At 54.7% G+C, this 24640-nt stretch overlaps 3 protein-coding genes across 6 annotated transcripts in view; 2 read left to right on the top strand and 1 right to left on the bottom strand.

Moving 5' to 3' along the window:
* LOC102456182 (galectin-4-like) overlaps positions 1–6160 on the top strand; it is a 51918-nt gene extending 45758 nt beyond the window's left edge. For both annotated transcript variants that reach the window (XM_075915400.1, XM_075915399.1), the window contains one exon: positions 5564–6160. In XM_075915400.1, the coding sequence (XP_075771515.1) occupies positions 5564–5707 (144 nt within the window). In that variant the 3' untranslated portion in view covers positions 5708–6160. The remainder of the gene's footprint in view (positions 1–5563) is intronic.
* Positions 6161–9934: 3774 nt separating this feature from the next.
* On the bottom strand, positions 9935–16677 carry TRAPPC6A (trafficking protein particle complex subunit 6A). Of its 2 annotated transcripts, XM_075915409.1 has the most exons (7): positions 16602–16677; positions 15267–15334; positions 13889–14006; positions 13656–13743; positions 13356–13439; positions 12542–12635; positions 9935–10091 (listed from the first exon to the last, which is right to left on the bottom strand). In XM_075915409.1, the coding sequence occupies exons 1-7, from the start codon at positions 16659–16661 to the stop codon at positions 10088–10090; spliced, it is 516 nt and encodes a 171-aa protein (XP_075771524.1). In that variant the 5' UTR covers positions 16662–16677; the 3' UTR covers positions 9935–10087. The 2 variants fall into 2 exon arrangements, with proteins under 2 accessions (XP_075771524.1, XP_075771525.1); XM_075915410.1 differs by lacking the exon at positions 13656–13743.
* BLOC1S3 (biogenesis of lysosomal organelles complex 1 subunit 3) lies at positions 16646–18672 on the top strand. 2 transcript variants are annotated; one of them, XM_075915407.1, is made up of 2 exons: positions 16646–16782; positions 17653–18672. In XM_075915407.1, the coding sequence occupies exon 2, from the start codon at positions 17670–17672 to the stop codon at positions 18237–18239; it is 570 nt and encodes a 189-aa protein (XP_075771522.1). In that variant the 5' UTR covers positions 16646–16782; positions 17653–17669; the 3' UTR covers positions 18240–18672. The 2 variants fall into 2 exon arrangements, with proteins under 2 accessions (XP_075771522.1, XP_075771523.1); XM_075915408.1 differs by lacking the exon at positions 16646–16782 and adding an exon at positions 16822–16840.
* Positions 18673–24640: the final 5968 nt, after the last annotated feature.

Genomic DNA, 24640 nt, shown 5'->3' with positions numbered 1-24640 from the left:
GCAGCTAGGAATCAGGCAGTGGGGAAGGACACAAGGGGGCACCAGCCCCCCTCGCCCCGCAGCGACTCCTCCCCATGCCACCCTTAACCTCAGGGAGCGCTGCCCCTAGGAGGGTGCGGGGCCCAGGACATCCCCCCCCTTCTCCGTCCCAGGGCCTGCCTCTTCCCATCCCCATCTTGCCACCACTACACTCCTTCCCCAAGCCCGCTCTAGTGCCCCGCCCCGTTCCACTCCACCCCTTCCACCAAGCCCCTCCCCCTGAGCAATGAGGGGGGCTAGGAAACGGAGTGGGGTGACCCCAAGCCTCGACCCTCTCCCCACATCATTTGGGAGGGTACATGACCCTTTATCCTACCCCCAACGTGTCGCCTCTGGAATCAGGGACTCCCCAGAACCACAGGCCCCAGTGAAACTAAATCCATCAGCCCCATTTCATGCTGAGACAGCACCCTGGCCAAGAAAATATTTTTTCCCAACTTCAGAGGGGCCTTGCCACTGTGGGGGAGGAGAGAATTTCAATTTACCGGTATTGGAGTGGTCCAGACACAGAAAGGCTGCGTCTAGATTGGCATGATTTTCCGGAATTGCTTTTAAACGGAAAAGTTTTCCATTAAAAGCATTTGCGGAACAGAGCGTCTAGATTGGCACGGACGCTTTTCTGCAAAAGCACTTTTTGTGGAAAAGCATCCGTGGCCAATCTAGACGCGCTTTTCCGCAAAAAAGCCCCGATGGCCATTTTCGCGATCAGGGCTTTTTTGTGGAAAACAAATCTGAGCTGTCTACACTGGCCCTTTTGCGCAAAAGGACTTTTGCCCGAACGGGAGCAGAATAGTATTTCCGCAAAAAGCACTGATTTCTTACAGTAGGAAGTCAGTGCTTTTGCGGAAATTCAAGCGGCCAGTGTAGACAGCTGGCAAGCTTTTCTGGAAAAGCGGCTGATTTTCCGGAAAAACTGGCCAGTCTAGACACAGCCAAAGAGTCAAGATCAATTGTTGTTGGGTTTTGGTTTTGTTTCAAACAAGGGAATGCCGACTAATTAGCGGTGGCTTAGCTTGAAGCCTGAGGTTTTCTCTCCTGGCCCAAGCTGCTGATAGACTGAACTAGTACAATGCCAGAGGGGTTTTTTTATTCACAGGGACAGCCAATCTCTTGTTGAATCTTGCTAATTTCTTGGCCTCAATGAAAGCCTCTGACAGCGGAAAAAACACACAAAACAACACCGCAGCGTAATTGCGCCTCTTGTGTCCTTGCATGTCACGGGATACTCCCAATTTCTTGTGTCGGGAGCCAGAGAGAACAGTCTGTGTTCTGCAGCATTTATTCTCACTACCCCTGATTATTGGGGTGGCTTGGTCCTTTCTGTGACGAGACCCCCCATTTTCAGTTGTGTATAATGGAGCCTGAAATTCAGGGTGAAATTGCTCGGAGCAGGTAGCAGCTTCGGACGGCTATTTTTTCCGGCTGTGTTTCAGCAGAACTGGCCCGGCTGTGTCCAGGAATGAGAGTAGGAAGATATATGGGCATCGCTGCTGAATTTCAGGCTTGATGGGGGCAGGTGACAAAAGCTCACATGTTAGATTGGCCCCGGGGGGGGGGGGGGTGTCAGAGTCTGGTGGGAGCCCAGTCGATTGCAGCAGGCGCCGTGGAGAGAAAAACGGACCAGAGGGGGAATCGGATGAACGTCCCCGATGTCTGAGCTAGGGAGGTGAGATAACGATTAACTGAATAATCGTGTCACCGCCTCAAAACGTAGCGGCTACGCGATTCTTCGATAGGCCCCGGGGGCAGGGCTGGCAGCGAGTGTGCTCTGGCCCCATTCCCAAGGAGTCCTCTACCGCCCTGCGCTGCTGCCTCTGTATCAGAGGCAGCAGCAGCCCCTGTCCACGGGGGATCTGAGCTCTCTGTGGACAGGGGCTGCACTGACATTCCAGCCTCCCTTGCCCCCCCGCCCCACGTTGCTGCTTCTGATAGAGGCAGCGGGGGGAGGGGGCGGCGCACACCCAGCGCGCTCGGAGAGCTGGCTTAAAAGCCGACTTCCTACCCCCTCATCCTCTGTGCTTCTGTCTCTCTATCGGAGGCAGCAGCGCAGTGGGGGCGAGCGGCAGGCAGCTCCCCATGGGCACCGGCTCCCACCTCCCCCGCCCCTTTGCTGCCTCTGATACAGAGGCAGCAAGGCGAGGGTGGGGGGGAGTGCGTGTAGTCGATGAGATTAACCGAGAAGCCCAGGCGCGTCGGCAAATCGTGGGTCGACTGCATGTTGACGCAGGGAGACAAAACAGGAGGAACTAGAAATACACGTGAATCATCACAGTGACGAGATAATTGGCGTCCCGGAGACTTGGTGGGAGAAATCACATGCTTGGATAGAGAAGGGTACTGCTTGTTCAGGATTAACCAGCTGGGGGGGGGGGGGGGGGAGGGAGGTGGCGTTGCCTTGTGTATCCGAGCTGTATACACTGAGGCGGAGATAGAAGTGGGAGGCAGACTTGTTGAAAGTTGCCGGGTAAAGATAGAAAAGGCGTTAAAAAAACCAACCCAGGGTGAAGTGGTGGCATGGGTCTACCATACACACCTAGCCAGGAAGAAGAGGTGGAGGAACCTTTTTTGAAACAGCTGACAAAATTACTGAAGATGGAAAAAGTGGCTTGGGGACTTGATGACCTCCTGAGGTTTCTTCCAACCCTATGTCCTAGGGGACGGGGAAGACAATAACAGAAAACACAGCAACAGCTGACGTATTGCATGTCTGTTTTGTTTCGGTATTCAAGAAAAAAAAAACCCGTAGCGGTGATCGCTAAACTAACAGCAAACATCAGCGTTCCTGGAGCAGTTTCTGAGGCTACACCAGGGAAAGGCCGAGTAAGAATTACATAAATACATTCGGTGTTTTCAAGTCAGCAGGGCCTGACGAAATACATCGTGGAAGATTTAAGGAACTAGCCAGTGAGATCTGTGAGCCGTTAGTGATTGTCTTTGGGTAAATCTACATGACACGGTTATTTCGGGATACCCAAAATAGCTACTCCCTGTCTACGCAAGCTGCTCGTTATTTCAAAATATTAAAAAAAAAAATGGATGCGCAATATTGGCATCCCAATAACTCTCGTTCCACGACAGTTCCGGTATGTCTCGAAATAGCGTGTTATTTTGAAATTTGGTGCTGTGTAGACATGCCAGGTTTTAAAATAAGCTATTTTGAAATGGATTTGAAATAACATACACCATTGGCACAAATGGCACCTCTTATTTCGAGTTTAGGGTGCGGCGTAGATGCACCCTTTGAGAACAACTGTAAAATTTAGCTATAAAAAGGGAATATAAGGACAACCCAGGGAATTACAGACCAGTCTGCTAAATTTCTATACCCAGAAAGATAATGGAACAAATAATCAAAGAATCCATTTATAAGCACTTAGAAGATAATAACAATCAACATGCAGTCGTCAAGAACAAATCATGTCAGACCAACCTAGCATCCTTCTTCGACCGGGTAACGGGTCTGGTGAATGGCAGCAAACAGCAAATGGGATTTCTCTTGATTTTGAGAGAGGATTTTGATATTGTCTCGCATTGCCTCACAGATTAACCATAGAAACAGAGCCTAGATGCGCATCTGGTTGGAAAAGTGGACGCCAGGAGTAGTGACGGAGTAGTAGTTCACAATCTAGTGACGGGGTAGCGGTTCACAATCTAGTGACAGGATAGCGGTTCACACTAGTGATGGAGTAGCAGATCACACTCTAGTGACAGGATAGCGGTTCACAATCTAGTGACGGAGTAGTGGTTCACAATCTAGTGACAGAGTAGCGGTTCACACTCTAGTGACAGAGTAGCGGTTCACACTCTAGTGACAGGATAGCAGTTCACAATCTAGTGATGGAGTAGCAGTTCACAATCAAGCTTGAAGGGCCAGGAGTAGTGACGGAGTAGCGGTTCACACTAGTGACAGAGTAGCAGTTCATAATCTAGTGACGGAGTAGCGGTTCACAATCTAGTGACAGGATGGATAGTGGTTCACAATCTAGTGACGGAGTAGCGGTTCACAATCTAGTGACGGAGTAGCAGTTCACAATCTAGTGACAGGATGGATAGTGGTTCACAATCTAGTGACGGAGTAGCGGTTCACAATCTAGTGACGGAGTAGCAGTTCACAATCAAGCTTGAAGGGCATATAAAGTGGGGTCCCACAGGGGTCTTACCTTGGTGTGAGTCTATTCAATATCTTCTTAAATGATGCGGATGGCGCAGAGAGTACACGTCTAACATCCACAGGTGATACCAAGCCGGGAGGAGCAGCAAGCACTTGAGAAGAGAGGGTTAGAATTCAAAATGCTTCTAGCAATGTGGAGACATGGTCTCAACTAAACCGGATCAAATTCAACCAGGACAAATGCTACGCTAGGGAAGAAATACCCACCCACACCAATACAGAATGGCAAGGACAGACCAAGAAGGAGTACCGCAGAAAAGGACCTGAGGATTAAAATGAATCACGGACGACCTATGAGTCAACAATGTAATACAGCTCAATAAAACAGGTGAACATCATGCTGGGATTAGCAGGGATATGAAAAGGAAGACATGGGAAGTCGTTCTTCCACTCGGCACTGATGAACCGTCAGTTGGAGTACCGTGTCCGATTCTGGGCACGACACAGCGCGTCCGGAAAGATGTGCACAATTGGCTCAAGCCCAGAGGAAAGCTACACAAATTAGGAAACTTCTAGAACACATGACCTATGAGGAAACACTTGAAAAAACCTGAGGGTGAGCGTGGGTATCTAGTTTCGAGTACAAACAAGTTGCTATCGAGAGGGTGGTGGTAAATTGTTCTCCTTAACCACTGATGACAGGATAAGAAGCAAGGGGCTTAAACTGCAGCAAAGGAGGTTGAAGTTGGACTTTAGGAAAAACTTCCGACCTGCCAGGGTGGTGAAACACTGGGATAAATGGCCTACGGGGTGGGTGTGGAATCTCTGTCAATTGGAAGTTTTTAAGAAGAGGTGAGAAGTAACACCTATCCAGGGTGGTGTAGAGCAGTGGTCCTCAAAGTATTTACAATTGTGGGCCACCTACACGGCTCTCTAGGTCCGTGGGTTCCCAACCATTTTGAGCATATGGACCCCTTTTCAATCTGTTAAAATTTCACCCCCCAACCAGGGGAGAGAAGAGAAGAAAAGAGAGAGGAGGATCTGGCCAACCTTACACTTTTAAAAACTTTCCACGCACCCCCGGCAATACCGTCGTGGACCACCAGGGGTCTGTGGCCCACAGGCTGGGAACTGCTGCTGTAGGTGCTATGTAGGCTGCACCCACAGTCTGTGTCCGTGGGGGCAACCCGTGGCAGGATGCGAGCTTGACACGTAGCCAGCGGCTGCGTGACGCCGGCTCTGGCAGGAAGTGTTCCTGCGAGTCAGGAGAAGGTTTGCTTGGCTTCAACTTCCTCTTCCTGGCTAACGTGCTGCCAGACAAAGTGAGGGCTCCCCAGGGCCTTGTGGTACCGGTGGGACGGGGGTCCTCGCGGACCCGGGGCCATACCAACGTCCATCTTCTCTCCCCTGCAGATGGAGATCCTGAGCACGAAGAATTGCTACCAGGTGTCGGTGAACGGGCTGCACGTGTTCAACTATCTCCACCGCATCCCGGCCCACCTGGTGGATCAGCTGGAGGTAGCGGGGGACGTGACGCTCTCCAGTGTGCAGTACTGACCGAGAAGCCCTCCCAGTTCCAGCTGCTTGACCCAACCCCTCGGGCCGCATCTCCTCCACCACTCCAAAGCCCCCTCCTCGACTCCATTCAACAGCTCCACTGCGAAGCCAGTCACTAAATTTCACCTCCGACCGGAATTCAGAAGTTTCACCCCAGGGATGGAGAAGGGGAGGGCTTCTGGTTTTGTCTGTATACGTGTCTGATCCCGTAGATTAGAGCAGTGATTAGTCAACCTGTCTGGATTAGTGTAGTCCTTTTAGGAGTTTGATTTCTCTTGCGTTACCCCCCACCCCTCAAATCACCTCACTTAAAATCGACTTGCTTACAAAATCAGACACAGAAATACAAACGGGTCACGGGTGACTGGCAACATTGATTTGGGATGAAATTTGTTTTGTCCTTTATTGTAAGTTTATTAAATGGGTATTAAAATAATTTTGTCTACACGTGGATATTCCATAGTAACACTGGAGAGTGCTTTGTTCTAGTCTGCCTTAGACAGAATTGTTCCATCCTGTTTGAAATTCCCTTTCGACGTTATTGTGCTGTTCTGTGTGTGAATGAGGCATGCGTGGAATAAGACCGGCCAGGCTGCATCAGACCAACGGTCCAGCTAGCCCAGTACCGTCTGCCGACAGCGGCCAGTACCAGGTGCCCAAGAGGGAATGAACAGAACAGGGAATTATCATGTGATCAATCCCTGTCATCCTCTGACAAACAGAGGTAGGAACACCGTTCCTACCCACCTTGGCTAATAGCCCTTGATTGACCTGTCCTCCATGAATTTATTTAGTTCTTTTTTGAACCCTGTTAAGTCCTGGTATTCACAACATCCTCTAGCAAGGAGTTCCACAGGTTGACTGAGAGTAGATAAGAGAAAAGATGCCAGCAAATTACAAAAGAGGGAGGGAAGAAACAAGATGCCAGCATCCTCATCCTGAGACCCTGATAGCCGGACAGAGAGTACAAACCGAGGCCCTTAAAATGCAAATGCCTCCGCCCTAAATCAAGAACAAGGCACAGGATAAGGAGATGGAGGAGAGCTGTGAAAACCAAACGGCACGGATGGTGGAGAACTGCGAAAATGACCAGTTTGTGATAAACAATCCAAGCAGAGCTCGTGCGCTTCCAGGAGGCTACGTTGCTACAAAAGATGGGCCAGGGCCAAGAGGGGGTTCTGCAACAACAACAGAGCTTCAGTTGCATCCGGCGGAGGCCCGGCTTGCCTGCTCACGCTCAATCGAGCGGGCCACCTCGGTGGACCTGGGCAAGAGCCAGGACTGGCATTTCTAACCCCAGTTGCAGAACCTTTGGTGGGAGGGAATGCAGGCCGTCCCCGAACTCCAGTGGGGACATAGAACTCTTCTGGTCTTGGGACTGCGCTTGGGGGGCAGGATCTCGAAGGGAAGACCTCTCAGCCCCTCTCTCTGTCCTGCACAGGGCCGCTGGTGGCTGAGAGCAGTGCGTGCGGGCGTGGCCTTGGCTGGAGGGGGCGGGGCCATGGCTGGCCTTCCCAGCTTCACCTGCTTCTCCAAGCCTGGAAGATAAAAAGGTGATAGGCAACGACGTGGATTTGGCAAGACCCAAATCGTGTCCAACCAAGCTACCAGCTTTCTTTGACAAGGTAACACGCCCTTGTGGAAAGCGGTAGCTGTGCTATAGCTTGACTGTAGTAAGGCTTTTGACACTGTCCCGCGTGAACGTCTCCCGAACAAACTAGGGAAATACAAGCGAGGTGGAGCGACTATAAGGTGGACACGTGACTAGCTGGATAACCGTTCCCCGAGAGTGGTTCGCTGTCCGGCCGGAAGGGCCTCACGAGGGGGGGGGTCTGTCCATTCCTATTTAGTGTTTTCCTCTGTGACTTCGATAATGGCACAAAGTATTCACGCATCTGACAAAGCTGGGTTCCAGCCCAACGAGATAAATACAGGGATTAGCCTTTCCGGTGCCAGGTGACTCCAGATCGGTTTTGCTGAAACCGGCTAACACAGCTCCCCCCGAAGTGTGTCCATCAGTCAGACTTGCAATCTCCCCGAGAGCAAGTATCCGAACGAGGCTTGGAGCTTTACTTTGGGCTTTTCCTGGTTCTCGGCCCTGGGAATGGGGCTGGGGTGTGAAATGGGGTGTAACGAAGCTGCAGTAAGTAACTGCCGAGCTTGCCTGCTGGTATTTGTGGGTGAAACCTGCTTTGGGAAGCCCCGCAGACACTGCAAAACATTTCCTTACCTGGCTATGAGAACCAATACTGCAACCCCTCCGCCGAGGCCCCCGCCTGCCTGCTGCTCTCCACCCGCCCCCAGCTGCCACACCGCTGATCTGTGGCACCGTCACACAGCTCTGATGGGCGGGGGTGGGCACCCACTGTGGTTTTTTCTGTGGGTGCCTGCTGTGACAGGGTGTGCATGCCCCACACTGGGACAGAGAGGGTTAAAGGAAGTCCCGCCCCTCCATACCAACTGGGCATGCTCCAAGTGCTGGGGCAGTATAAAAGGGAGCAGCACAGCTCAGTCCGGGTTGGATGTTGGAGAGGAGCGACCCAGCCAGAGACCTGGGAGGTGGCATCAAGGCTCCAGAAGCAGTGGAGCCTCGGGGGAGCCTGGTGCTGTGGAACCTGAGGGCCCGGAAACCACGTACGTGGCTCATCCCAACGCCAGAACAGGTAGGAAGTGACCGAGGGGTAGCTCCCACCTGAGTGAGCTCCGCATGCTGCGGTGGGATCCCTTGCTGAGGGAGGGGTGGGTCACTCCCCCACTGACAGGGGCCTGGGTCGGGGCCTGGTGGAGTACGGTGGGTCTGGACCCCTACCAGGGCGGTTCCCCCAACTCCTTCGACTCTGGCCATTAGGCCGTGCTGCCCTGTAACCCAGGAGCTACACGACCAACTGGCCGTTGGGCTGTGCTGCCCTGCAACCAAGCGACTCTGGCCATTAGGCCACACTGCCTCGGGGTGACGGATTGAGTCGCGTCACCTACAGACCCACAGCAGGGTAAGCGGCGTCCCACACCCACGTCCTCGCCTTCCCAGGATGGGGTGTGGCTGAGCACCCACCGAGTCGGCGCCTGTGGCCGGCCTGGAGTCTTGACGAATTGGGCAGGGACTGGCCTCTTCCTCCAGCTCAGACTCATCAGGGTTTGAAGGGGAAACCCTTGACTCCCCCGCGTTCTCGGGCCCAGGGGCGCCCCCTGCCAAACCCATTAGCCACTGGGGCAGGTGGGCTGGACAAGGAGGGAGGGAAGCGACTAATAGACTATCCGATAAGCAAGCTTCTTAGAGAGTCGACACGCTCATCGACTTGTCATTTCCCTCCACCCCTACTGCCTCTATCAGAAAGAAGCAGCAAGGGGGGGAGAGAGAAGGGGGTGCTGGAGGGAGCCAGCTTAAAAGCCAGTCCTCCACCCCAGCTCCACCTCTGTGGGAGGGCGCAGGGCGCAGAGGTGGCGTTCCACTGGGGCTCTTGTACATTTCAACGCGGAAGCGCCGCCTGGAGTCCAGGATCAGCAGGGGACTCAGAGTCTCTTAAAAAGAGGCTCTTTTCAGCTTGGAAAAGAGGAGACTAAGGGGGGAATAACACAGAGGTCCATAAAATCATGACTGGTGTGGAGAAAGCGAATAAGGAAAAGTTATTGACTTGTTCCCACCATATAAGAAGGAGGGGTCACCCAATGAAATGAATAGGCAGCAGGTTTAAAACAAACCAAAAGAAGTTTTTCTGCCCACAAAATGCACAGTTAACCTGTGGAACTCCTTGCCAGAGGATGTGGTGAGGGCCAGGACTTTAACAGAGGTCAAAAAAGAGTTAGATAAATTCCTGGAGGCTAGGTCCATCAATAGCTATTAGCCAGGATGGTAGGAATGGTGTCCCTACCTCTGTTAGTCAGAGGTGGGGAATGGTTGATGGGGAGGGATCACTTGATGGTTCCCTGTTCTTTTCACTCGCTCTGGGGCCCCTGGCACTGGCCACTGTCGGCCGACAGGACACTGGGCTAGTTGGACCTTTGGTCTGACCCAGTCTGGCTGCTCTTATGTTCTTCTGCTTACCCAGAGATCTGAGAATCACACCCAAGCCTCAGGTCACTGCAGGGTCACTCTCAGACGGAGAGGCACGGCTACTCTACACAGCCCATCAGCTCAAGCTCCTTCACGTCCGTAGCACCAGAACGCCAGCCCCCGAACGCCCGCCCGACAGGAGCTGGGTGGCTACAGAGAGGTCAGCACAGACGAACGAAAATCAAACGCGCTTTATTGCAAAACGAGGACGTCCCGGTACCCAGAAACCAGCTCTACTGAAACAGGGCTGCCGCCTGCTCCGCCATCTCTCTTCCACCCGTTCCCAGCCACCGGCGCCAGGTCAGGATTTCTGAATCACCACTTGAAATTTACCTGGGAGAAAAAGAAAGCCCTGAGCATCCCACGCAGGCCTTGGGAAAGCATAATCCCACCCACACGTGCAAAACGAGGGGGACTCAATTCACGATGACCACTCGAAAGAGAGAGCTTGGCGTTCTCTGCACACATCCCTGCCGTGTGCAGCGGCCGTCCAAAAAGCCAACAGAAAGTTGGGAATCATTAAAAAAGGGACAGAGAATAAGACGGAGAATATTTTATTGCCCTTATCTAAATCCGTGGGACTGTATAAATCTTGAGTCCTGCCTACAGATGTGGTCATCTCATCTCAAAACCGATATCTTAGCATTGGAAAAACTTGAGAAAAGGGCAACAAAAATGAGGAGGGGTTTGGAGCACAGGTCCCATCGGAAGAGAGATGAAAAAGACTTGGGACTTGAAAAAGGAGACTACGCGTATGGCTACACGGCAGAGATTTTTCAGAAAAATGGGCGTTATTCTGAAAAAATGTCACTTACGTCCACACAGCCATCGCGTTCTTTTGGGAAAAATTCAAAAGAACCGAGGGGTTTTTCTGACATGGGTAAACCTCTTTCTACGAGGAAAAAACCCTTTCCCGAAAGAGCTCTTTCAGAAGAAAGTGTGTGAGGATGGGGAAGAGGGATTTCTTTCTAAACAAGAGGAAAGAAGTAAAAGCACAGGTGCTCTGGTGGCCATAGCAATCACAGCTTACATGCGAGATAGAAGCTGGAGAGAGGCTGGTCACAGTGGTGACAGATGGCAGAACAAGGAGCAATGGTTTCAAGTTGTGGTGGGAGAGGTCCAGGTTGGATATTAGGAAAAACTATTTCCCTAGGAGGGTGGTGAAGCGCTGGGCTGGGTTCCCTAGGGAAGTGGTGGAATCTCCATCCCTAGAGGTGTTTAAGTCTCAGCTTGACAAAGCCCTGGCCGGGTTGATTTAGTTGGGATTGGTCCTGCCTAGAGCAGGGGGCTGGACTCGAAGGCCTTCTGAGGTCTCTTCCAGCTCTATGGTTCTATGATTCTATAGCCTCCATTCAGTGTGGATGCTCTGTCGGAAAAAGCAGATGGCTTTTTCGATGCGCTTTTGCTGTGTGGATGCTCTCTGTCGGAAGAAGTTTTTTCTGAAGATGTCTTCCGGAAAAGCTTCTTCCGAAAGAAGCCTGCAGTCTAGACATAGCCTAAGGGGGGATAGGAGAGAGGTCTATAAAAGCATGACTGGTGTGGAGAAAGTGAATAAGGGAAAAGTTATGGACTTGTTCCCATAATGTAAGATCTAGGAGTCACCACGTGCAGTGAATAGGCAGCAGGTTTAAAACAAAGCAAAGGAAGTTTTTCTTCATGCAGCGCACAGTCAACCTGTGGAACTCCTCGCCGGAGGATGTTGTGAAGGCCAGGACTTTGCCAGGGGTCAAAAAAGAGCTAGATTCCTTCCTGGAGGAGAGGTCCACTGGCTAATAGCCAGGGTGGTAGGAATGGTGTCCCTACCCTCTCTTTGTCAGAGGTGGGGAATGGTTGATGGGGAGAGATCCCTTGATGATTCCCTGTTCGGTTCACTCCCTCTGGGGCCCCTGGTACTGGCCACTTTTGGCCGACAGGACACTGGGCGAGATGGCCCTTTGCTCTGACCCAGCCTGGCCGTTCTTCTATATCTGGATACAAACTTCTGTTTTCATGAAGGAGAGGACCCAGAAAAAGCGAGATCTCGTGGCTGAGACCCTGGGAAAATGTGCCTGGGAAATTGCTGTCCTGGCCTCCTCCACGCATCCCCACCTCATACTGAACCATGAGCTCAAATCCCTGGGCCTCAGTTTCCCTGGACACATTCCCAGACGCCTCCTGTCTGAAGAGCAGGGGGAAGGTTGGGCGCCCTCGCACACCACTCTGTACTGCAGAGCCGGTAGCAAAACCCCTTCCTCCAACGCCTCCGCCTCCAGAGCCTTCAGCCTGAGGGTCTGCTCCTTCCTGGACCCCTGTCCAGGACGGCACTAGCCAGCAATATTCCCTGCAAGCCAAGCCCTCGGCCGGCCACTCCAGAGAGATTCCAATGTCGCCCGCAATGCACCCACAGCTTAGTTTTTTTGTTTCTCTTGGTAGTGCACAGCCACACCTGCCTCGGTGCACAGAACAAAATGCATTCCGCACGTGGGTGGAAAAAATGGGAGGGAACATTGCCGGCCAGGGGATCCACCTGGGGCCAGGGGTGATGACAGCTTTGTGACAAGGGCCAAAAACTGGGCTCAGACCTTCTGCCCCATTGATCCCACTCAAGGCCCCCGAACAGCTGCCGCCGCCGCGCTGTAACAGCCGAACAGTGCCCAGCAGATCATGCTGTGACCCACGGCTCCCCAGGACCCTGAGGGGCAAGGAAGGAGGGTGCTAGCTGCTCCCCTTTCCCTAGGGAAAAGCGAGGAGAGATCTCAGCCCCCCCACACGCCCCCTGCCCCATGCAGAGGCTCCCTACTTACTGGAGGGCATCGCCGTCACCTCGGCCGTCACCGTGCTGTCGAAGCCCAGGTTGGAGAGAGCTCCCTTCACAAGGCCACATGTAAAGGCGAGAAACTACAGGGAAGGCAGAGTCGGTCAGTTCTGCCCGAGGGGGCCTTCGGGAGTCGCGATACCTGCCCTGGATTGAGGGGGATCGAACTGGGACTCTCTAGCTCAGGGGTGGGCAACAAAACGGCAGCGGTTAGCCCCTGTTCTAGAGCGAGTCAGCCCCGTCTAGCTAGGGCGGGATGGGCAAATAGCAGCACACGGGCCGGATCGGGTTTGCCAGGGTGGAATTGGCTCCAACAGCCACGAGACCCAAGGGGGACAATAGAATTGCTGGTGGAGGGAGGGCTCTGGCTCGGTGTTCCCAGAAAGGGGCGGGGCCTCGGATGGAAGGGGCGGGGCCTCCGATGGAAGGGGCGGGCCTCAGATGGAAGGGGCGGGGCTAAGGGCACTAGCCATCAGCACCTCCACTAGCAGCAGCAACCGGGCCCTTTGGAACGGCAGGGCCCCAGGGCGACGGCCCCCAGCCCGGCTGGCAGGCCCGCCCGACCCTAATCTCCTGTGATTCTGTGGTTGTGATTCCGGGCTCGCGAGACAGCCGGCGGCGCCTGACCGGAGGCGGGAACACAGCACGTCCTGGAGGACTTTCCGCCGCCGGGTTTCACCGTGGGGACCTGAGCGCGGACGAAGGCCTGCGGTGCCGACAGAGCCCCAGGGAGGTCCCCGCGCGGCGCCTCTCCTGTGTCCCTGACAAAGCGGAGCTGGAGGGCGTCTCCTCGCTGCGCTTACCTTGGGGGCCTCTTCCAGGTACTGCTTCCCGTTGGACAGCCGGCTTAGGGGGAGGAACTGATTGTCCTGCAGCATGTAGGTTCCCTGGGGGAACGAGGGAGCTGTGGGTTCGGGACTCGACACAAGAGGTTTCAGAACCACAAGGACGAGGCTCGTGAGACAGACGAGGCCTCGTGGCAGATACTGGAGGAGGGCGCCCCGGCACAGCGCGGGAGACACACACGCCCCTCCCCGCACCAGCAACCGGCTAAGAAATCCTCCTTTGACCACCACAAGCTCAAGCAATGCCAAGATCCCGACCTGAGTGCAGGGGGAAGCCACTTCCTGCCACCAAACCAGTGGTCCCCAAGGGTGGTCCGTGGCCATCTTGCCGGTGGGCCGCCGCCTCCTGCAGAGGGGAGCTTGCATTGGCGCTCCAGCCACGTATCGCCTTCCCGTGGCGGGGGAAGGAGGGGGCAGCAGGAACAGCGACGTGCCTGGGCACCCCCCCCGTGGGAGAGCGTCCCCCTCACCAGGAACAGCCCCGCCCTTACCTGATGGTTGGTGCGCAGATTGTCAACCTGCTTCTTGAAGACGTTGATCCACAGATCCTTGCAGAGGAACTTCACGACGTCCAGCTCGTCCTTGAAAGACGGCATCTCCTTTGTCAGCCTGCAGCCGATGGGGGACACGCTGGTCACTGTCACTCTGAACGGGTCCTACCGCCTCAGACAGCGCGATCGCCCCGGGGGGAGGGCGAACCTGGAGCTGAGACGCCGCTCAGAGCCGTGGGGCGTGGACACCGGGCCTAGCTCCCTTACTCCTCCAGCATGCGGACGTAGCTGACAGATGGATTTACTCAGGGCTGGGCCCGGGATCCCCTGCAGCACATGCAAAGCGGGGGGAGGGCTGAACCTGTCCTGCGTTTGGACGTGTTTTTCCTTTAACGGACCCATGGAAACAGACGGGCTAAACATTTTCAAAGCCGCTCCTCCGCTTTCTGTCTCTTGGTGTCCCCGAGCGTTCGGCTCTGAAATCACACACGCACCCCCTTCGGGTCCTCTCGCGCACGCTGCCAGGACGCATCCCCCGCCGCATCGGCCACCCCAGCCTTGCCCAGCATCCAAAACTCCTCCCATCAGTGACACCAACAGACTCCCCCGCTCATTCTGCTGCCCCGAGGGCAGGAAGGCAGACAGGCAGAGCCCTGCAAACCTACAGGCGTCCACTTCAGGAAGGACCAACAACAGCGTTCCCTGTAAGCTGTGTGCTTGTGCGGCAGCTCAGGAGAGATGCAGATGCTGTTCCAGCTGGTCAGAAGAGGCCCACAGCCGGGAGTTTTGTTTCTACTGGTGGTGCACGTTCCCACGTGCGAATGCGGGTGTCTGCAGCTCATTTTTGTGGCTACGGAGGTGGATGCTACTGTTTTACCCTGCAAATCTGTGGCTACCTGCTTTTATATGCAGACGAGGGTGCTAGCTTTGGTATCCGCGCCCGGCTCCACAGACAGGCCACGCAGGGGGAACCCAGAGCAAATGGTGCCAAAATGAGAAATGAATCCAACTGCAAGTCCCCTGCTATGTCCTAGCACCCCCCGAGCCCTCCCCGCCCCCCCAATGGCCATCGGGCTCCATTTCAGATGCTATCTCCCGGTGCACGGGGACCACTTTGTACTGGGAGTTGCTTCTGCTGAGCTGTCCAATGTGGCAAGCTTCCTCCCCCACTGTCAATTTCACGAACGTCCCATTCAGTGTTCCCTTTAATCTTTGCCATCTGTGTGTGGAATAATGTTATGTGCACCGAGGTCTGTGCACCACCCATACGAATAAAAAGCCAGCTGTGGGTGCGCTGCTGATCAGCAGAGTGGCCGCACAAGTGCACGGCTTACAGGGAACGCTGCTATCGCCCCTCCCCTCCTGTGCTCGCACTCACCTCTCCGAGAGTCCTTGGCCCACTCGGAAACCCACTCCCTCCAGGGCGCCGAGACCTTTCTCCTGGTCCTGTCAAACACCACAGATGGAAATGCTCAGCATGGGGCCAGTGCTCAGGAGCCGTTCCCCGGGCGCTGGGATTAACCTAGCCCCACAGCCCTGCCTTGGGGGCAGAAGGGTGGGAGCAGGTCTGTGGGACGGGAGCCGCATGCAGGACGGAGCACGGGGAAGCTGATGCTGACGAGTGGGATAGGGTGGGGTGGGGTAGCGGGAACGTGCTGCTCTCGGACTCTAGTGCTAGAAGGTTGGAGAACTGCCCTGGCCCCATTCCCTCAGGCAGGGGTGGGGAACCTTTTTGGGGGTGGGGGTCACATGCAAGGGAAAAGAAAAAAACCCCACAACCCTCACTGACCTGGCGCCCCAGTGAGAAGGAACCTCCCCTCCCCCCAGATATGCTCTCCCACTGGGGGGGGGGGGGAGGGGTGCCGAGGCCCAGGGCTGTAATAGCTCTCCTGGGGGCCTGGGACTAATGGACTTTGTGGCCCTCCCCAGGTGTGGGGTGGGAGCAGAAAGGAGGAATTCAGTGTGTGGTAGGGGGCTGCTGGGGAGTTGGCTAGGTGTGACATGCAGGGCCTGGGTGGGAGGGGCTTGCATGGGTGCCGTGGGGTGCCTTGACCCCCATGGCACCCAGCCCCTGCCATAGAGCCCCGGCCCCTGTCACATAGCCCCGCCCCCATTGTACCCAGCCCCTGCCATAGAGCCCCACCCCCTGTCACATAGCCACGCCCCTGCTGCACCCAGCCCCTGCCATAGAGCCCCGCCCCCTGTCACATAGCCACGCCCCCATTGTACCCAGCCCCTGCCATAGAGCCCCACCCCCTGTCACATAGCCACGCCCCCACTGCACCCAGCCCCTGCCATAGAGCCCCGCCCCCTGTCACATAGCTCCGCCCCATTGTACCCAGCCCCTGCCATAGAGCCCCGCCCCCTGTCACATAGCTCCGCCCCCCATTGTACCCAGCCCCTGCCATAGAGCCCCGCCCTGTCACATAGCTCCGCCCCCATTGTACCCAGCCCCTGCCATAGAGCCCCGCCCCCTGTCACATAGCTCCGCCCCCATTGTACCCAGCCCCTGCCATAGAGCCCCGCCCCCTGTCACATAGCCACGCCCCCACTGCACCCAAATCTTGCCCTAGAGCCCCGCCCTCTGTCACATAGCCACGCCCCCACTGCACCCGGCCCCTGCCAGAGCCCCGCCCCCTGGGACACAGCCCCGCCCCCACCGCCCCTGCCCGCCCCGCCCCGCCGCGCCGCTGACTCCCACCCGCCCGCTCACCGCGCACAGCGCATGCGCCATCTCCATGTGCAGCGCCTGGAAGAGGGGCGAGTCCGCCATGGCCCGGGTCCCGACTTCCGGGATTGGAAGCCTCGTGACGGATCATGTGACCGGCCTGCGGCTGGGTCATGTGACCGGAACGTCGCCTGGGCCCTTTCTGGTCCGCCGGCAGCAGAGAGAAGTGGGTGGGGGCGGGGCTGGCGGCTCGGAGGGCGGGGGCTCCTGGGGGGCGCTGTGGGGTGCGTGGGGGGGCCCTGGGGGAGGGGCATGAGGGGAAATGGGAGGCCCTGGGGGAGGGGAAATGGGGGGCGCTATGGGGGGCCCTGGGGGAGGGGAGTGGGGGGCCCTGGGGGAGGGGAAATGGGGGGCGCTATGGGGGGCCCTGGGGGAGGGGAAATGGGGGGCGCTATGGGGGGCCCTGGGGGAGGGGAAATGGGGGGCGCTATGGGGGGCCCTGGGGGAGGGGAAATGGGGGGCGCTATGGGGGGCCCTGGGGGAGGGGAGTGGGGGGCGCTATGAGGGGGCCATAGAGGAGGGGGGAGTTCGGGGGGACGGCTGGGGTAGGTGGAGGGGCTTACAGGGGAGGGGGTAACGGGTGTGGAGGGAAGTATGGGGGCCCTGGGATGTAGGGGTGCTTTGGGGTAGGGGAAGAGGGGGCTGGGTGGGGAGGGGATTGTGGGGAAAGCAGGGTGTTTTCTGGGGGAGGGGCTGGGGCGGAGGCTTTGGGGAGGGGAGGGATGTCCCTGCGAAATGGGAGAGTCTCCAGAGGGAAGAGAGACAGGACTTTGCTTGTGGCCGTTTTCTGTCCTGTCCTGGTATCCATCATGCCGTTTGTCCCGCACTTGGGGTCATTCACCACCTCTCTCCTGGCTGGCTACCGGCTGGGCCTGTAGCTCTCAGCTAAAGGCCTGCCTTGCCACTCCCCCTTGGAACTTCCCGACCTCTTGCCCGCTTCCTCCGGGTTCCTGGGACCCATCGACCATCCCAGGCTACTCTCTGTAGTTGCGGTTTCCCCTCTATTGCTGTGACCGAGCTGGTTTTGGTTTTGCAGGTCCGTGAAGTCCCAGGATGGCGGCTCCCCAGTGCAGAACGGTGATTCAAGGGGAAGCGTCGGAGACGGACTCTGATGAAGAAGTGTATCTGTCATCCGTTCCCCAGGGCCCCTGTCCCAGCCTCTCTGGGGTGAAAGTCTTGGGGGAAGCGTCGGAGACCGACGACGAAGACGAAGGGAGCCCGTCGGGGCCCGAAGCCAATTCTCAGCTAGTTGACCTGGACCTGCCTCCCTTGATCGTCCTCAGGAAGGAGGAGCCGCGGTCTCCTGTGGGAGTAGAAGAGAAACCCGCCCTCCGCCTCCAGCCCCAGGGCCGCTACAGCACCCTGCTGCAGCAGAAGCTGGCGGAGAGCAACGCCCGCTTGCACGGCGACGTCAGCTGCGCCATCAAGCAGGTGTACCACACGGCCACCAAGGAGCTCGCCGGCCTGACGGCGCAGCTCAGCGCCTCGCAGAGTGGCATCATCGGCGCCTCGCACCACATCCGCCTCGTTCTGGATGACTTGCGCGCCGTGGCCGACAAGATGGACATCATCACCAGCTGCAGCCTGCTGCCTGATATCCAGATAGAGCTGCCCCCGGCGTGAACCCCTCCCTTCTCTCGGAAGCAGGGGGGCTGAGCCACTCCCCTGCGGTTGGCAGCTCCATGAGTGGGGCTGGTTGGTTACTGAGGGGCCCTGGCTTGTCCAAATGAGGGGATGTGGAATCCGATGCCCAGAAGGGTCCGTTTGGGTGCTGACAATACGGCTCAGCAAGCCTCGGTCGAATTAATGACCCAGATCTCAGAGAGCCTGGCTCCCAGCAGTCACAAAAGCCTCGCACAGCTGCTGCTTAACAGAATGGACGTTAACACGGGAGCTGATACCAAGAAGCGAGTGCGCTGTAAGGTCTGTGCTTCAGGGTGACGCGGGCAGATTAGCATGGCCGGCACGTGTCCGAAGGTGAGGGGCCACGCTTGTCCTGAAATCTAACAGGAAGCTGTAAAAATCGGCCGATGTAAATAAAAAGCTCTCAGCCTGGCATGTGTGGGTTCTTTATTTCTGAAGCGTCTCCACGGCCCAGCTGGTCAGTGAAACCACCGAGGAGACTGTCGCGTGCCTATGTCCCTTGACGTGGAACGGAGGCCACGTGGAGTGGCTGTCAGATGGTCACTTCGAAATGTCCCTCCCCAGGACAGAGAGGCTACATCTAGACTGGCATGATTTTCCCCAAATGCTTTTAACGGAAAAGTTTTCCGTTAAAAGCATTTGCGGAAAAGAGCGTCTAGATTGGCACGGACGCTTTTCCACAAAAGCATTTTTTGCGGAAAGTGTCCGTGCCAATCTAGACATGCTTTTGCTCAAAAAAGCCCCAATTGCCATTTTCGCGATCGGGGCTTTTTTGCGCAAAACAAATCTGAGCTGTCTACACTGGCCCTTTTGCACAAAAGCTTTGCTCAAAGGGACTTTTGCCCGAACGGGAGCAGAATAGTATTTCCGCAAGAAGCACTGATTTCAGACAGTAGGAAGTCAGTGTTCTTGTGGAAATTCAAGCGGCCAGTGTAGACAGCTGGCAAGTTTTTCCGCAAAAGCAGCTGCTTTTGCCGAAAAACTTTCCAGTCTAGACACAGCCAGAGAGGATAAGACGGGGAATATTTTATTGCCTCTCTCTTAATCCATGGGATGCCCACAGCCTGCAGATGTGGTCGCCTCATCTCAGAAAAGATACCTTGGCATTGGAAAAGGTTCCGAAAAGAGCAACAAGAACGAGGAGGGGTTTGGAACGGCTGCCACTAAGGATGTTAAATATCAGTTAATTGACTAGTTGAGTCAGCTCGTGAATTCTTATTGGTTACTCGACTATTCTATAGTCCCTAGGGGCGGGGCCGGCAGCCAGTGCGCTCTGGTCTCACTCCTGAGGAGCCCCCGGCCGCTCCGCATTGCTGCCTCTGCGTCAGAGGCTGCAGCGTGGGGTGCCAGGCGGGAGCTGGTCTGCGAGGTGAGCCAGTTAAAAACCAGCTCCCCTCACAGACCAGATGCCTGCTGCCCTGCACTGCTGCCTCTGATACAGGGGTGGCTGCAGGCTCTGTCCTGGGGGGCCAGAGTCTGAGCATCTGAACCAGGTGCAAGCCAGAACTGAGCCAGGCTTCCTGCCCGCTTACCTCCTAATAACACTTGAAATGCAGAGCTGCAGTGGGGGTAGGTCCCGGACCCATTGCAAGCTAGGCCTGAGCCAGGTTGCTGGCCAGCCTGCGAAAATATTACTGGCAGGGGGAGGAAATCCGTGTAGCCTACAGCATTAACCCATAAGTTTTTGCTTATCAGTTAATCAACTACACTATTCCATCCCTAGCTGCTATTTGAAGAGAGATTAATAAGACTGGGACTTTTCACCTTAGAAAAGATGACTAAGGGAGGATATGATGGAGGTCTATAACATCATGACTGGTGTGGGGCAAACGAATCAACGAGTTATTTACTCCTTCCCATAACACATGAACGGGGGTCACCCAATGAAATGAATAGGTAGGAGGTTTAAAACAAACCAAAGGAAGTTTTTCTTCACACGGCACACAGTCAACCTGGGGAACTCCTTGCCAGAGGATGTCTTGAAGGCCAAGACTATAAAAGGGTTAAAAAAAAAAGCTAGATAAATTCATGGCGGTTGGGTCCATCAATGGCTATTAGCTAGGATGGGTAGGAGTGGTGTTCCTAGCCTCTGTCAGAAGCTGGAAATGGGTGAGAAGGGATAAGTCACTTAACGATTCCCTGTTGTGTTCATTCCCTCTGAGGCACCTGGCATCGGCCACTGTCAGGAGACGGGATACTGGGCTAGATGGACCTTTGGTCTGGCAGTTAGGTTTTTATGACTCTCACAGAGTCCTCTGTAAAGGCTTTGGTCCAAGGTCTCCAATCTGAAGAGCATCACTTTGCTTACAATGTGCCATTCAAAAGTGTGGGCAGAGTTAGACGCTGCTCTGAACTCTGATAGATGTCACAATTACCTGCCATCGGCTGGATAAACCTTATAGAATTAATTTTGGGTGTTAGGAGAATTCGTTGTAATAACAATGTAAATGTTTGTGGGATTGTGTGGAACATGGGGAAGGGTGAGGCAGTTCTAGCAGGAACCGTGGGAAGTGTTCTCTGCTTCCGAGGACTCGTAAAAAAATGGGCTGACAAGATGAAACTTCTGATGATGCTTTCCTAAGGAAGACAAAGGAGGACAGGAATGCAACTTGTCCACCTCCAGCCCCATCCTTTTGAAGCCATGCCCAGCGGAGAAACGCGCGCTCTGCTGATCTTACCATGTCTCCTTACCTTGTCTGTCTCCTTACCATGTCTGCTCACTTGGAGTGTGTCTAAACTACATGGTTCCATCGATGGAGCCATGTAGATTAGGCTGATCGGCAGAAGGAAATGAAGCCACGATTTAAATAATCGCAGCTTCATTTAAATTTAAGGAGCAGAAAAAATCAGTGAGGCTACATCTAGACTGGCATGATTTTCCGGAAATGCTTTTCCGTTAAAAGTTTTCCGTTAAAAGCATTTTCGGAACAGAGCGTCTAGATTGGCATGGACGCTTTTCCGCAAAAGCACTTTTTGCAGAAAAGCGTCGGTGCCAATCTAGACGCGCTTTTCTGCAAAAAAGCCCCTATCGCCATTTTCGCGATTGGGGCTTTTTTGTGGAAAACAAATCTGAGCTGTCTACACTGGCCCTTTTGCGCAAAAGTTTAGCGCAAAAGGACTTTTGCCCAAACGGGAGCAGCATAGTAGTTTTGCCAAAACACTGACAATCTTACATGAGATCGTCAGTGCTTTTGCGGAAATTCAAGCGGCCAGTGTAGACAGCTGGCAAGTTTTTCCGGAAAAGCGGCTGATTTTCTGGAAAAATTGGCCAGTCTAGACACAGCCTGAGGGTATTACAGAAGGTATTACAGCTGTTTTTCTGACACAACCTGAGTTATGTCCACACTGCAATCGCGTTCTTCTGAAAGTAAATCAAAAGAACAGAAGGGTTTTTCCGGCATTGGTAATCCTCTTTCTACGAAGAAGAAGCCTTGTTCTGAAAGAGCTCTTTCGGAAAAAGGCATGTGGACAGGGAAGAGGGAGTTCTTTCAGAAGAAGAGGAAAGAGGAAAAACCAAAGGTGCCCTGGTGGCCGCTCCGTCCATAACAATCACAGCCTACATGTGAGAGAGCGTCCATTCAGTGTAGACGCTTTCTTCCTAAAAAGCAGATCGCTTTTTCGATGTGTTTTCAGAAGAAGTTTTTCTGGAAGATCTCTACCGAAAAAAAAGGTTCTTCCGAAAATAGCAGCAGTCTAGATATAGCCTGTGAGGCACGGGGGAAGGGTTCCCACGACCTTACTCGCTGCAACCAGCAGTTGGACCGGTTCATATCGGCCACCGAATTGTAGACACCTCTACGCATGGAGAAAGACAGCGGCTGCGACTCTCGTCTGACGATCGTAGGGCTGCTAACGGTGGAACTGCGTGCGATGTATAGAAATAAGTACATGTATATTCACACCCTTAATGTTAACTATCTGGAGTAGTGTCCAATGGGTCGGTGGTGTTATATTGTCTGTGCCAACTGTCCCATTTATTGCAATAGATCGATGTAATGTTGCGTTGCTTCTCTTTATTATTTTGTGCGTAATAAAGTTAGAGGCAGAACTTGTCCTTGGTGTCTACTGGCGCCTCACGTATCTTAGGGTATGTCTACACTACAAAGTTAGTTCGAACTAACGGACGTTAGTTCGAACTAACTTTAATAGGTGCTACACTAGCGCTCCGCTAGTTCGAATTTGAATTGAACTAGCGGAGCGCTTAGTTCGAACTAGGTAAACCTCATTTTACGAGGACTAACGCCTAGTTCGAACTAGCTAGTTCGAACTAAGGGCTGTGTAGCCCTTTAGTTCGATCTAGTGGGAGGCTAGCCCTCCCCAGGTTTCCCTGGTGGCCACTCTGGCCAACACCAGGGAAACTCTATGCCCCCCTCCCGGCCCCGGACCCCTTAAAGGGGCACGGGCTGGCTACGGTGCCCGTGCCAGGTGCAAGCCTGCCAGCACCCAGCTAGCAGACCCTGCACCTGGCACGGCACAGAGCCACCCACCCGATGCCCCCCAGCCCACCCCCTCTTGCCGGGACCAGGCTGGCGGCTCCCGGGAGCTTGCCCTGGACCGCACGAGGCGGGCACCTTCCTGGGCTAGTGCGGACATCGTGGACCTCGTCCACGATCTCCGCACTAGGCACAGGAAAGTGGCCGTCTAGGGCAGGAGAGCTGCCAGCCTAGCCACCCAGGACCAGGTGTGCATGAAAATCAAGGGGGTCCACTGAGACCCCCGACACTGAGCCCTGAGCTTACAATGGCCGTCCTGGGTCAGACCAAAGGTCCATCTAGCCCAGTAGCCTGTCTGCCAACAGCAGCCAACCCTAGGGACCCTGGAGGGGATGGACCGAAGACAGTGACCAAGCCATTTGTCTCGTGCCATCCCTCTCCAGCCTTCCACAAACTTTGGGCAGGGACACCACTCCTACCCTCTGGCTAATAGGACTCCATGGACCCAACCTCCATGACTTGATCTCACTTCCCTTTAAACTCTGTTCTAGTTGTAGCCTTCACAGCCTCCTGCAGCAAGGAGTTCCACAGGTTAACTATTTGCTTTGGGAAGAAGAACAACTTTCTCTTACTAGTTTCAAGCCTGCTACCCATTCCTTTCCTTTGGTGTCCTCTAGTCCTTCTTTATGGGAACTCATGAAGAACTTTTCTCAATGCACCCTCTCCACCCAACCCCTGCTTTTAGAGACCTCTATCCTGTCCCCTCTCCGTCTCCTCTTTTCTAAGCTGAACAGTCCCAGTCTCTGTAGCCTTTCTTCATCTGGGACCTGTTCCCAACCCCTGATCATGTTAGTTGCCCTCCCCTCTCCCAGCCTTTCTCTTCCCCTCTCCCACCTCCTTTTCCCAGTCTCCCCCAGTTTTTTTCAATAAAGACAGAGTCAATGTTGGAAGAAACGTTATCTTTATTTTGTACATCAATAAGAAGGGGGGCTAGGGAAGGGTAAGTGGAAGGAGGTGAGGGAGGAATGGGGTACGAGCCCCCGATGGGGAGGACTGGGCTGGCTCTGCGGGCTTCTGGGGGTGGAAGCTCTCCTGCAGCCCCCCAATTACTCCCTCTCCCCAGATGGCAGCCTGCGGCAAGTGCAGCCGGGCTGATGGCCGAGTGGTGTGATGTACCCAGTGTGGGCACTCAGGGCACTCCAAGCCAGAAATTCTTTGCAAGCGGGGCACCCCTTAGAACTGTGTGTCCGGGGTAGGGGTCGGGACCCTTTAAGCGCAGCCCTCGGCTAGCCTGAGACAGCATCTCCATGCTCTAAGTCCTCCTTTTATGCCCTGCCGGCACTGCTTCCGGCCATCCTTAAGCCCTGTTCAGAGTCCTCTCAATGTGGACTTACTAGTTCGAACTAGCAAAACGCTAGTTCGAACTAGTTTTTAGTTCTAGATGCGTTAGTTCGAACTAGCTTAGTTCGAATTAACTAATTCGAACTAAGTTAGTTCGAACTAGCGCTGTAGTGTAGACGTACCCTTAGATCTTGAACACACAACACTTGGCCAGCTATAATAATGTTCCAGCCAAATTTCTCATCCCGTGTTCCAGCAGGATTACCGTCCGAACTCTACGTCGGGTCAGGACCACTCGCATAAAGTTCAACAGATGTTTCCTTTTGTCTTCTGCGGTGCCGAGAGAGAGGCGTCTGTCCCTTTTTTATAGTCCTGTCCCCCCTGTGAGCAGCGTTTCCAGCTGGGAACAAGAGGACAGGTGATCCAGTGAAGAAAGGAATCTCCCTGTTATTTCTTCGCTAAAATGTAGATGTTTGTCCAGAGAAAGGTCGGGAAGGCTTGGTCTACACCACGCGGCTTCCAGCCACCTGTTGCAGAAAGTCCGGAGTGTAGCGGCTCTTCTGCCCACAAAATGCTTCCACCCAAGGCAAGTCACGTTCGCTCTCC

Source organism: Pelodiscus sinensis, unplaced genomic scaffold (assembly GCF_049634645.1).
Source record: "Pelodiscus sinensis isolate JC-2024 unplaced genomic scaffold, ASM4963464v1 ctg34, whole genome shotgun sequence".
In the NCBI taxonomy this organism is placed as follows: Eukaryota; Metazoa; Chordata; order Testudines; family Trionychidae; genus Pelodiscus; species Pelodiscus sinensis.
The sequence above is the reverse complement of the archived record's forward strand: the minus strand, read 5'-3'. Positions and strand labels throughout refer to the sequence as shown.

Bases quoted from the DNA above. Each gene is read 5' to 3' on its own strand.
- TRAPPC6A (XM_075915409.1), bottom strand. From the start codon at position 16,661: ATGGCGGACTCGCCCCTCTTCCAGGCGCTGCACATGGAGATGGCGCAT. The intron at 15,335-16,601 runs GTGAGCGGGCGG...GGTGTTTGACAG, and splicing joins TGGCGCATGCGCTGTGCGCG to GACCAGGAGAAAGGTCTCGG. The intron at 14,007-15,266 runs GTGAGTGCGAGC...CATCGGCTGCAG, and splicing joins GGCCAAGGACTCTCGGAGAG to GCTGACAAAGGAGATGCCGT.
- BLOC1S3 (XM_075915407.1), top strand. From the start codon at position 17,670: ATGGCGGCTCCCCAGTGCAGAACGGTGATTCAAGGGGAAGCGTCGGAG.